The sequence below is a fragment of the Podarcis bocagei genome (genome assembly GCF_964188305.1).
Source record: "Podarcis bocagei genome assembly, chromosome: 1".
Taxonomy (NCBI): domain Eukaryota; kingdom Metazoa; phylum Chordata; class Lepidosauria; order Squamata; family Lacertidae; genus Podarcis; species Podarcis bocagei.
Genome location: NC_138125.1, coordinates 18,210,157 through 18,223,726, shown reverse-complemented (window position 1 = coordinate 18,223,726; position 13,570 = coordinate 18,210,157). Strand labels below are relative to the sequence as shown.

General features: G+C 45.9%; 1 protein-coding gene across 7 annotated transcripts in view; it reads left to right on the top strand.

Moving 5' to 3' along the window:
* The window catches only part of EML1 (EMAP like 1), a 145,169-nt gene that overhangs the window by 81,879 nt on the left and 49,720 nt on the right, over positions 1-13,570 (top strand). For all 7 annotated transcript variants that reach the window (XM_081191830.1, XM_081191827.1, XM_081191826.1 and 4 more), the window contains exons 2-3: positions 9,028-9,210; positions 13,220-13,352. In XM_081191830.1, coding sequence (XP_081047956.1) covers positions 9,028-9,210; positions 13,220-13,352 — 316 coding nt within the window. The remainder of the gene's footprint in view (positions 1-9,027; positions 9,211-13,219; positions 13,353-13,570) is intronic.

The following is a 13,570-nucleotide window of genomic DNA, read 5'->3' as shown; positions in this document are numbered from 1 at the left end:
AGCGGGGGGTGTAGGAAATCAATTAAGTCATTTGCGGGCAGGCTTGCCACTCCCTGTGGGGTAATAGATCCCGGCTCCATTCCCCCGTCTGTTTGTTCTTTATGGCGCACAGGCCCAGCATCAACACGGACAGCACCTATCCTGGTGCATAGCGGTGTACGGGTCAGATTGGTGAATACCCTTGTAAAATAGATGTACCATTTTCTTGTACGGTTTCTTAATTTTAGAATCTTTGCAACGAAATGGGCAGATCTAAAGTTAATAACCATACGTCTCATATAAGGTCCAGAAGGCAGCCATGAGATGTCCACGATATCTACGGGGCGTAATGTCTGCCCCAGCAGTTGGGTCAGGGAATTTGCGACCGAATGTTTATCCGCCCATTTGTTATAATTCAAGGGGTGGTTTCCCACCAGTACTGCAAGTTTGCTGTTCTGGAGTTGCAGACTTGAGTTTTGTACTTGGTTGGGCAGGCATCTCACTTGTTTTTGTGCAAGGTTGGCCTGCACACTTGGGCAGGGGTGAGCGGAGTTTGCAATATTGTTAAGCTGAGGAAGTGAGGGGGGGCAACTGAACAAGCCAAAGACTTTTTCAAGCTTCTTTTCGATCCCATCCAGCCTTTTATATAAGTTGGTGATGGTATGTGTTATCAACTCAGTCTGGCAGATTAGCAGTTCCAGTGCCTCTCGGTCCTTGTTTAACTGGGCTGGTGATTGGGATAATTCAGGTGAAGTTTTTTGCAGGGACTCAAGAGTCTGTTCCATCTGTTCCTTCATACACAGGCTCGAGGCTAGTTGTGGGCCATCCACAATGTCAGCAGGCTCCTCATGAGTAGTACTGGGAGCAAGGACCTCATAGCTGTTTGCTGTAGGGAAGTTTCTACAGATCTCATTTAGGTCATTGTCAGGCAAGAAGTCCCTGATATTTGTCTGTTTTTTGGCAGTGCTCGTAGCTTCATTGGAATGGTGCCTGCGGCGTTTCTTCCCTCTCATGTCGGCAAGAAAATAGGGAGAAAATTTCTCAAAATAGCAGGGTCAGGGCAGGTTGTGTTGTTAATGAGCCCTACTCCCTTTAACAGTCTTTATCTGCCGCGTTTTCTTGCAGATTTATGGGAGAAGTAGAAATAATCTGAACCATAAAACCATAAAACTTCTAAAATAAATGCCTTAAGGCATCTTAGAGCCCTTAGAACCCGTCAAAGCAGATAGTAAAAACATAGCTTTACCGAGCATAAGACAAGGCTGCCGCTCACGTCGCCATCTTTATAACTTTATAAACAAAACATGTCTTTGTTTTTAGACAAAGGAAACAATGTCGCGAGACGTTTTCATCTTGTGAAGCAAGCCCATAGGGAAATTTCGTCTTGCGAGGCAAATCGAAAACGGAAAAACCTTTCGTCTAGCGAGTTTTTTGTCTTGCGAGGCATTCGTCTTGCGAGGTACCACTGTATATGCAATATATATATATATATTTACAGAGAGAGAGAGACTTTGATAATATGTTGCCCTGAGCAAGGACAGTAAGAGCTGTTCCCCTGACAGTAAGAGCTGTTCCCTGACAGTAAGAGCTGTTCGACAGTGGAATTTGCTGCCAAGGAGTGTGGTGGAGTCTCCTTCTTTGGAGGTCTTTAAGCAGAGGCTTGACAACCATATGTCAGGAGTGCTCTGATGGGGTTTCCTGCTTGGCAGGGGGTTGGACTCGATGGCCCTTGTGGTCTCTTCCAACTCTATGATTCTATGATTCTATGAAGGACAAAATCTGGCCCTCCTTTCTTATTTTCAAGCTCTCCTCCTCCTTCTTGCCTTCTATTTTGGACTCCATGGGCTTGTCGCCCTGTGCAGGGAAACCGCCTGCATTGCCCTAATTCTGGCATTGGCTGCAGCCTTGGATTCAATCAGAAATCAAACAGAAATTAGACTCTCTGGCTTTCCAGCTTGCTGCTTTTTGCATCCAGCTTCTTACTCCCTTAACTCCCATCTCTTCGTTTGTCTTCTAACTATGCATTGAAGGAGCCCCAAACATTTGTAATCTCTCACAGAGCCCCCTTTCCTTAATGGCCCATCAGGTAGGTGATCGTCTGAACACACGAAGGTAGCCTGGCTTTAATAGCCTTTAACACGTACTGGAACCAGAGATTTAGAGGGATCTGGCACCCTCAAACTCTTGACAACATTTTGTGTATTTGTATACATGTGTGAGTGTATTTTCACTTGTGAGTATATTTTGTATAGTTAACTAAAACCCTTATACAGAAAACCCCAATATTTGATGACATACAAATAATTAAATGTAGGGGAGTGCAGGAAACAAGCCCCCCACAACTAGTGAAATTCATTCATGTCTGTTAAATACTGCAGAAGAAATGTATGTAATGAAGGAATGCTACTACTACTCTAACTCATTCCTACATGCTGATTACATTGCATTTAGAGTTCACTGTAGGTTTTTAAGAACAAACATGCTTTTGAGTGCTGTAGGCTAATATCATGCATCAACATGAGTGGGAATTTAATACTTAAGCTATCCTTCCCTAAGAAAACTAGTAGGAAAAAGATAAGCATTTTAGTTATGAATAAAGCAACATTCAGAATTCTAAATTAAACCATTGGATCTTCACTAGGAAATCATACTTTTGGCTGCTATTCAAGGGACTCTTTAAATAGTTATTGTACTTCATTATGCCGGTAATATATTTGTTACTTTTTAATTAAGTATGCCATGCTTCTGCCCTCTTCCCTTTTAAATAGTTTACATAAAAATCATACAAGCTCCACAGTTCACCCTCTCTATAGATTTAAATTTAATAGGGTTTTGTAGTTCTATTTTGATGTAGTCGGTATTTTTTAAGAGTGTGGCATGGGATACTCTCAGGAAAGGTATAAACTACCTTGCATGTCTTATTGGGAGTAGGCCTTTCAAGAGCCAGGGCTTAAGGTTCCCCAAAATGCAAGTTGTGCCACATTGGGGTTACTGAGATGGAGGAGTAGGTGACAAATTATGCAGCACCAGGATGTGTAGAAGCTTCTTTTTTTTTGGGGGGGGGAATTAGCATAGGAGTTTTAGATGCTGCATTCAGTTTCTAAGTTGAGAATTGGGGCATCTGATTTTGAAATGTTTGGGAAACAGTGGGCCAGGTGATATATCTTAAGTTTGATGTTGGCTTATGCACAAAGGTGTGTGCATGTGTATCTATTGCTTTGCTTTTCGGAGGAATAAACAGCAGTGTCTATTCAGAACTACATTTTTGCAAGCGGAAGTAACTAAAATCGTGTGTGTGTGTGTGTGTGTGTGTGTGTGTGTGTGTGTGTATTTGTACTCCTAACTTCTCTGTAGTCCTCCGAACACTGAAATACTTTCCTAAACAATGGGATTCTTTGGCTCCCAAGGTGGCTTACAGCATTAAATGTGTATCTCAATATGACAAAAACCAAGACCAGCAATTAAAAATAATACATTAAGCCTGCATTTCAATGAGGTCTTTTAACAAACAATTTAAAAGCTGTTAGAGGTTTGGTGGGATAAAAAGACATTTGCTGCCCATCTAAAACCATCAAAGACAGTGTTAGTTGATCTTTCCTTGGGAGAAACCTCTCTAGCTTGGGTGCTGCCATAAAAAAAACCCCTCATATGTCTCGTGACAATGCCTAGTGGGTCTGTCTTGGCAGCAGAACACACAGCAGGGCTTCTGCTGATTTCCACAACTGTTGGGCTGGTTCATATAAGAGGAGGTGGTCCTTCAAGTACCCAGGTCCTAAGCCATTTAAGGTTTCATAGTGCCTTGAAAAGGCCTGGACCTAAACATGAAGCCAGTGCAGATGGAAGAGGGTGGATGTAATGTAGTCTGAATAGTGAGGGTCTAAAGGTATTATTCCATTTTAAAGGCCTTCTTAATGTGTACATGAGTAACACTAGCCAAACAGTAGCTGCTCCAGAGAAGCGGACACGGAGCAATGGATCCAAACTACAAGAAAGAAGATTCCACCTAAACATTAGGAAGAACTTCCTGACAGTAAGAGCTGTTCGACAGTGGAATTTGCTGCCAAGGAGTGTGGTGGAGTCTCCTTTTTTGGAGGTCTTTAAGCAGAGGCTTGACAACCATATGTCAGGAGTGCTCTGATGGTGTTTCCTGCTTGGCAGGGGGTTGGACTCGATGGCCCTTGTGGTCTCTTCCAACTCTATGATTCTATGATTCTAAATGGCTGCTCTGTGTGGTGAAAAGCAGCTTCAAGAGGGGCTTGGAGCAGAGCCACAGTAGGGGTGTATGTGTGAACAGAGCAAAATGTTTAGATCCAACTCCTTGTATCTATACTATTTATCACTTTCAGCAGTGTGAACTTTGGGTGAAACTAAGCATTATGAGATACATAGGATTACAGCTGAAAATGTCAGCCCTAAAGTAAACTCCCTTCTCTCTAGTATCGGGATAGTAACACTGGATTTCCCTTCCCCCATGACTAGAAGTCACTGATGTGAAATGGGCGGTTAAAACATATCTGCCTGCTAACTGATTCCAGAAAGCTGCAGCAGCAACATTAAAGACCCAGATGAGTGCATTTCATGAGCGCTTAAAAACATAATACTAGGGGCTGCAGACAATATTAGGGGAGACTTCCCCTGCAGAAAAACACCAAGCACCCTTGTTTAGAGCAGTGTTTCCCAACCTTTTTTGGGCAAAGGCACACTTGTTTGATGAAAAAAATCTCGAGGCACACCACCATTACAGCCCCGTGACGTTAGCGCGCAGCGTCACGCCGGGAGGGACGCGCGAAAGTGTAAGTTTCAATTTTTTCCCCTCCCCCTTGCCGGGGAACCTCCAAGCTTTGGGGGGGGGAGGCAGCAAAGCGAGGCAGGAAGGAGAGCGCGGCTTGGCTGGGTGAGCTTTGGCAGGGGCAGGGAATGAGAGCCGCGAGGCGGGCGCTGCGGACGGAGGCGCTGCCCGCCGAGCTCGCAGGCAGCCAGGCAGGCAGACGGCGAGAGCCCCGCGCTGGGCGGCCTCTCCTTGCCGCCGCCGCCCCGCCTCTCGCCGCCCGACTGGCCCGCCTCCCTCCAGGCAACATCTCGCGGCACACCAGGCAACATCTCGCGGCACACTAGTGTGCCGCGGAACAGTGGTTGGGAAACACTGGTTTAGAGAACCATTTTGTCCACACAGTCCATTGTGCCTACTTTCAGTGATAACTGTTGGCTTCAGATACCACAGTGAGTCGTGGTAGCAGCAGTGGGGAACCTATTGCCTTCCAGATGTTGGTAGACTCCAACTCTCATCAATGCCAAATGTTCCATAACCCTTGAGTTGTAGGATGATGCTGAGTTTCCTACAAAAAGAAGCCCCAGATGCCATAGTTCAGTCTCCTCTCTCTACCTGTTCTTGAGCCTCTGTAGGCATGAGACCCCTGTTTGAAATGAGGCATCTTGGAATACTGTAAATATTCCGCAGGTTTAGCTACTGTGGATATTAGTTTCCCGATGGCTGCTCAAAAAGTTTTCTCGCTCTTGTGTTCTTAAAATTTATCTGCCTTCTCAAATAGCAGTGGAAGATATTTCTTCTAAACTACCTTTCTTGGAAAGCCTTGATTTTATCTCCATTACAGTGGTGCCCCACAAGACGAATGCCTCGCAAGACGAAAAACTCGCTAGACGAAAGGGTTTTCCATTTTTGCATTGCTTCGCTAGACAAATTTCCCTATGGGCTTGCTTCGCAAGATGAAAACGTCTTGCGCTTTTTTTTTTAAAGCCGCTTGAAGAGGCGCAGTTGCGACGGACCGTGCTTCGCAAGACGAAAAACATCGCAAGACGAAAAGACTCGCAGAACGAATTCTTTTCGTCTTGCGAGGCACCACTGTATATATAAGCTGGGCCTGCTTGTTGAGAGCGCAGCCTTTGTTAGTTATCACATTTCTGATACATCTTCATGCCCTGCTCAGTTCAGCGACAAGATGGCTTAAAATTGGAAGGTACTGTGGGGATGGATTAATCACCCTGTATTGTCCTGGAGAGAGTCATGTGGAATCTTTCCAGTGAGATCATGGATTAATTAGCAGGGAAAGAAAAGGAGCAGCGTGATGAGCATTCCCATTTATACAGAACACTCTTTTGGGAACATATGGTCCTCAGCGATGAGCTAAATGTTAAGAGCATGTGCTTTATGTCTGTGAAACAAAAGCCAGGAAATACTATTTTTAAAAAAATTTGTCTAGGCAGTATTTAAATTGAAAAACTTTTTTTTTTTTAATGAAGGCATTCTACAGCTATTGACAGCTTATATGGTGTACCCAGAGATAACTGGCACACCTCTCTAGTGGATTTTTAAATAAACATGTGTCATTCTCAAACATTATTTGAAGAATATTTCTTGCTATATTATTTATTGTTTACTAACTTGTGAATTGCCTACCAAGGCAATTTACATACATACATCATATTACTCTTATCGTTCAGGCTTCAGTCCCAGACATACGTGCCATTGAACACAGTTGGAAGTCATTCCAAGGAAATAAGTTGAATTCCTCCCAACTTTGCTTGGAAATTGTTTTCTGGGGCTCTTAAAAGCTTTCCTCCAAAGGAGAGGTTAACTCTAAGACCCATTAATCCCCCCCCCCCATTTTGGATTATGATCAGAAGATGCTTCCCTACCCATCTGCCCTATCTGATCCCCAAAACAACCCTCCTCTTTTCCTGGAGTGGTGTGTGCAAAAAGTGGGCTTGGTGGCTCATTGGAGACATAGTTCCCTCAAAGGTCTCTGCAGAATAATAATAATAATAATAATAATAATAATAATAATAATAATAATAATAATTAAAACCCTGCCCATCTGGCTGGGTTTCCCCTGCAACTCTGGACAGCTTCCAACCGAATATTAAAAACACAGTACAGCATTAAACATTCAAAAAAATCTGCCTTCAGATGTCTTTTAAAAGTACAGTGGTGCCTCGCAAGACGAAAAGAATCCGTTCTGTGATTCTCTTCATCTAGCGGTTTTTTCGTCTTGCGAAGCAAGCCCATTGGCGGATTAGCACTTTTAGCGACTTTTGGCGGCTTAGCGGCTTATCGGATCAGCCGATAAGCGGCTTAGTGGCTTAGAAAAAGGGGGGGGGGAACCCGCAGGAACTCGCAAGACATTTTCATCTTGCAAAGCAAGCCCATAGGAAATTCGTTTTGCGAAGCACCTCCAAAACGGAAAACTCTTTCGTCTAGCGAGTTTTCCGTCTTGCGAGGCATTCGTCTTGCGGGGCACCACTGTAAGATAGTTGTTTATTTCCTTGACATCTGATTGGAGGGCGTTCCACGGGGCAGGTGCCACTACCGAGAAGGCCCTCTGCATGGTTCCCTGTAACTTCCCTTCTCACAGTGAGGGAACTGCCAGAAGACCCTCGGCGCTGGACCTCAGTGTCTGGGCTGAACGATGGGGGTGTAGACGCTCCCAAAGTATAGTTCTTCGGGGGAGGATTCCTAATGCATGCAAATCTAGGAGGAACGATGCGCAAAGGTGAAACTTATGACGATAAGTACAAGAACAGAAGGGAGGGGAAGGGATAACATTAAAATGTATTGGACAGGACTCAGACATAACCTGTATTGCTGTCTCATTGTTTTCAGTAGCTGCTGTCTGGCTTTAGTTCTTATAATAAATTTATTTCTCATTGTAGACCTGCATTTGCGCCGTGCTGCCCTTAAAAAAGTTATATGTCTGCTGAGCCGCCACCACAGCTTAACTTCACGCTGGCACAGCTTCTGTTCTGGGAATGAAAAATGTTGGGTGTATGTGAGCTTCACGCCCACCCAAATATTTAGTATAAAGGGTTGACCTAGCACAAAGTACCGTCCGCCTCCCTTGTTGTCTTTTACCCCAGCCATTTTTGCAGAGGGTGTGTTGGTATCAAGGAATTAGGGAAGGGGGCTAAATTGACAATACTGATGTATTTCATTTCGAAGTAAGTTTTGAATCTAACCCATGCTTGTGTCTGTATTCTTGCTGTGGACAAGCAGAAGGCTGTGAAAGATGCATTAGGAAGAGTCAAGTGCAGAGGGCTAGAATCACTGGCTGCATAGCTGTTGCACATGATGGAACTGTTGATGGAATTGCTGAAGTGGGGGGGGGGGCAAATTCCAGTCAAACTCATTGACTGGAACTATGTAAAGTCATATTGAATTTAGAAGGATGCTTGCTAAGTTGAGTTTGTTTTATGATGTTTTACATCCAGTCTGTGACGGGGTTGTCTGTCCAGTATGCTAATTCTTGTTACTTCCAGCTGAGTTAAAGTACAAGCTTATTAGATCAGCGTAGGCCTTATGTCTCTTCAAGGCATGCTTCATGTCTGTGGAATCTTATATGAATGCCAAAGTGCCTGTTAAATCTTAATTTTGGGATTAATACCTCATACAGCTATATTGCAAAATGATCTGCTGCTGAGCCCCATGGCTGTTTCTAAATGCAATTAGATTTGGCTGAGGAATTTTCTTTTACTTCACATTTCAATCATTGGGGCCTGTTTTAGTATCAAACCCTGATGACTAACTGGTGGTCGGTAAGGTTGCTCCATAATCTTACTATAACTGTTCCTATATAAAAATAGCCATGTTTTAATGTTTTGTTTGCATTTGTATTGGGCTCTTGAACATGTACTGTGTTGACTTTTGACCATGGTGAAAAATACCTTGCTGTAAAGTCTTTCATTTCATTTTGTCATTTCACATCATGCTGTAGATTTCCTGCTTTTACACCTTAAAAGAAAGAGAAGTGATGCTGGATTGACTTCTTTGTTACAATCTAGTTCTGCTTTGAAAATGAAAGTTCTGCATAGCAAAGTACGATATAGTAAGCAAAACTCTGAAGGTTGATTTTGTAGGTTTTTAAGATCTAAAATTTAGCTTGGCTTCTAACAACCTGCTGCAATTGAATCCTAACATTGATAATAGTGGGGAAATAGTTTGTATGTTTAGTAAAAGTTCTCAGGTGATGGTGTTTCCTTATACCTCATGACAAATTTCCAAAATAAAACCCCATCTTTCTAAAATACTCTTTTTAGATGACAGTGCCTCTGCCGCTAGCAGCATGGAGGTGACAGATCGCATTGCTTCACTGGAGCAACGTGTTCAAATGCAGGAAGATGATATCCAGCTGCTCAAGTCTGCTCTGGCAGATGTTGTTAGGCGCTTGAACATTACTGAGGAGCAACAGGCCATGCAGAACAAGAAAGGACCTACCAAAGGTATTGATTTCAAACACTCCCTCTTAAATTCATTCCTTAGACCTGAGCAAATGTTGCAATAATTTTGGTATTTTTCGGACCGGTCAAGTATATTGAATCCTTGGGATTATCTGACAGCAGTTTGTGGTCTGAACTTTTCCTGGTATACAGTTGATCAAACTTGCAGTTTGATTTTGAAGTGTTTAGTCTATCTGAAGCATGCTCTGGCTAGGAAAGTGTTCCTTTTCCTAAGGTACCCGACAGTGTCCTGCATAGTATATGAAGAAAGCTTGTTCAGCATTCCATATATGGAAAGACCTATGTATTTGTGGCTGCAACACTCTTGAAGGTTGACCACATCATTTTTCTTCTTTTCTGATGTCTCAGAAGGTGAGACATGAAATACTGATAATCTGGTGTATATCCTTGTACATGCTTTGAAAAATGAATCATTTTCTGGACGAATCAGATCTATGAATGACAGTTCATTTAACAATTTTTTATTAGGTAAACTCTGTTCATTATTACTTTCTGAGGGACATCCTTGGGAGAAGAAACGGCTAAGGAGTAAACCTTACACAAATCTTGTACACCTCCTTCTGGCAACTTTTGCCGCTAAGCAGATGTCTTGCTCTGCTTTCCTTTGGACCACATCAGCGAGGCTGAAAGGGGTGTCTTGTTGTCTCCATACATACTGCCCAGGCTTGTGCCCCAGAGATTTTTAGTTGGAAAAGTTGGGCAGCTGCTTCAGAAATGAGCTGATCTCAATTATGAGGCTGGGACTGAAGGGGGCATGGCTGCTGCATCCTTCTCATGCCATCCTGTCAGCCCTGAACCACTTTATGAGGCTGGGATGATTCAAGGACCACAGTGACAAGCTGGGCTTCACCCTGCTAGGGCGGGCAGATGGCACAGTACAGCCCCACTTGGTTCCAATCAGGGTGGTGCTCTGGCAGCAGTGAGGGTTGGGCTGGTGTAGCGAGCTTTGTTCACCCTCTGCTCCCCACCCGCCCTGGCGCACATGTGCACCTGTCTGCCCCGGAATCTGGCAAACCATGCTATGCCACCTTCTAGAGCTGAGGTCTCCTGTGCTGCCCCCATTGAAGACCCACTTCCTGCTTTCTGTGCACAGAGCACATAGGATTGCAGTTTAAAATTTAGGAAGCAATTTCTAAGGCTACTGACTTGCACCCTGATTGTAGACTGAAATAATCCTTATTTCTCATAATGCGGGGAAAGTGTCATAACCCAATGGTAAAGGTTCTGCTTTGCATGCATAAGGTCTAAGGTTCAGTCAGCAGGTAGGACTGGGAGAAACTTCTTTTTTTTATAAAATATTTATAATTTTTTTTGAAATATAACAGAAAAAAATGAAAAAGAAAAAAGAAAAATACAAAATAAAAACAGTTAAAAACATACATTATTTCTTTTGCTTATTTTCTTTTAACTTATTTCCCGGACCTCCTCACACCTCCCTTTTTTTGTATTCCACTTCAATTTATTGGTTCAGCAAATCCTTACCATTAGATTTTAACCCATTTATAACCCTTTTTTCATATTCTCTTAAATCATTACAGCTGGAAACCCCTTAGTTGCTATCCAACATCATTCTATCATTCATTAATTTTACAATATTTCTGTAGATAGTCTTTAAATTTCTTCCAGTCTTCTTTCACCAACTCTTCTCCCTGGTCTCGGATTCTGCCAGTCATTTCTGCCAATTCCATATTCTGAATTCCAATTCCAATTCCTTCATCTGCCATTCTTCCAAAGTGGGTAGATCTTGTGTCTTCCAATACTTTGCAATAAGTATTCTTGCTGCTGTTGTGGCGTACATAAAGAGAGTTCTGTCCTTCTTTGGCACCAATTGGCCGACAATGCCCAGAAGAAAGGCCTATGGTTTCTTCAAGAAGATATATTTAAATACCTTTTTCAATTCATTATATATCATTTCCCAGAAAGCCTTAATCCTTGGGCACGTCCACCAAAGGTGAAAGAATGTACCTTCCGTTTCTTTACATTTCCAGCATTTATTATCGGGCAAATGGTAAATTTTTGCAAGCTTGACTGGGGTCATGTACCACCTGTAAATCATTTTCATAATATTCTCTCTTAAGGCATTACATGCCGTAAACTTCATACCTGTGGTCCATAACTGTTCTGGGCTGGGAGAAACTTCTTGGCTGAAACCCTTGAGAGCTGCTGTCAGTCTCTGTAGACAGTACTGGGCTCGATAAACCAGTGGTCTGACTCAGCTATGAAGAAACACAGAAACATTTGCAAACCCTTTATTTTTTTCATCAGACAGACTGTATACCGTATTTTTCGCTCTATAGGACGCACTTTTCCCCCTTCAAAAATGAAGGGGAAATGTGTGTGCGTCCTATGGAGCGAAGACGCCATAGCCCCGCGACCCTCTCCCGACTGGAGAGGTGACACGCGGCTATGGCAGGAACCTCTACAGCCCCGTGTTACCTCTCCAGCCAGGAGAGCACGCGCACGGGGCTAAAGCAGCCCCCCGCGACCCTCTCCCGGCTGGAGAGGTGACGTGCGGCTATGGCAGGAGCCTCTATAGCCGCGGGTCACCTCCCCAGCCGGAAGAGCGCGTGCGGGGAGTGTCTGCAAGCCTCGCGCACCCGGCAGGAGGTCCCACCGGGTGCGCGAGGCTTGGGGCGGCAGCCTGTCGCCCGAAGCACGGGGAGCCCTCGGGAGGGCTCCCCCTGCTTCGGGCGAGTGTCTGCAAGCCTCGCGCACCCGGCAGGAGGTCCCACCGGGTGCGCGAGGCTTGGGGCGGCAGCGGACTGCTTGCGCGCACCTAGAAGCTTGGGGCGCGCTGAGCTCAGCACGCCCCAAGCTCCTGGTGTAGCGCAGCGATCCGCTAGCCCTGGGAGAGCCCCGCGGCTCTCCCAAGGCTAGCAGACTGCTTGCGCGCACCTAGAAGCTTGGGGCGCGCTGAGCTCAGCACGCCCCAAGCTTCTAGGTGCGGGCAAGCAGTCCGCTGCCGCCCCAAGCCTCGCGCACCCGCAGGGACCTCCTGCCGGGTGCGCGAGGCTTGGGGCGGCAGCGGACTGCTTGCGCGCACCTAGAAGCTTGGGGCGCGCTGCTTCTAGGTGCGCGCAAGCAGTCCGCTGCCGCCCCAAGCCTCGCGCACCCGGTGGGACCTCCTGCCGGGTGCGCGAGGCTTGGGGCGGCAGCGGACTGCTTGCGCGCACCTAGAAGCTTGGGGCGCGCTGCTTCTAGGTGCGCGCAAGCAGTCCGCTGCCACCCCAAGCCTTGCGCACCCTGTGGGACCTCATGCCGGGTGCGCGAGGCTTGGGGCGGCAGCGGACTGCTTGCGCGCACCTAGAAGCTTGGGGCGCGCTGCTTCTAGGTGCGCGCAAGCAGTCCGCTGCCGCCCCAAGCCTCGCGCACCCGGTGGGACCTCCTGCCGGGTGCGCGAGGCTTGGGGCGGCAGCGGACTGCTTGCGCGCACCTAGAAGCTTGGGGCGCGCTGAGCTCAGCACGCCCCAAGCTCCTGGTATAGCGCAGCGATCCGCTAGCCCTGGGAGAGCCCCGCGGCTCTCCCAAGACTAGCGGACTGCTTGCGCGCACCTAGAAGCTTGGGGCGCGCTGAGCTCAGCACGCCCCAAGCTCCTGGTATAGCGCAGCGATCCGCTAGCCCTGGGAGAGCCCCGCGGCTCTCCCAGGGCTAGCGGACTGCTTGCCGGCACGCAGAAGCTTGGGGCGCGCTGACCTCAGCCTGCCCCAAGCTTCTGGATTAGCGCAGGGGTCCGCTAGCCCTGGGAGAGGCGCCCAGCTCTCCCACGCTAGCGGAGACCTTGCCGGCACGCAGAAGCTTGGGGCGCGCTGAGCTCCGCATGCCCCAAGCTCCTGGTGTAGCGCAGCGCACCTGGGGGGGAAATAAATTTTTTTCCCTTTATTTCCCCCCCCAAAATCTAGGTGCGTCTTATGGGCCGGTGCGTCTTATGGTGCGAAAAATACGGTACTTGTAATCCTCTAGTTGATCATCTCTTTTTCTTTTTTTTAACAGCAAGACCCCTTGTACAAACACTGCCTTTAAAGACTACTGTTAATAATGGAACTGTTCTACCAAAGAAACCCAGTGGCTCTCTACCTTCTCCATCAGGAACCAGAAAAGAAATTGTGTCACCAGCAGCAAAAAGGTATTCAATATCTATCTATCTGGTGTATATATATTACTGCCTGCCTGCCTTCAGCATCTAAAACTGCTCCTCTGAGTATTTTTTGCTCTCTGGGTGAAACTTTCGAGATAAATTTCTAGATAATTAAGCCAAATTACAATTGGAAGCCTTGTAGAAATATCTTCAACTTTATTCATGCTAGATTAATTAATCAGGATTAATGTTGTTGCAAGAATTCT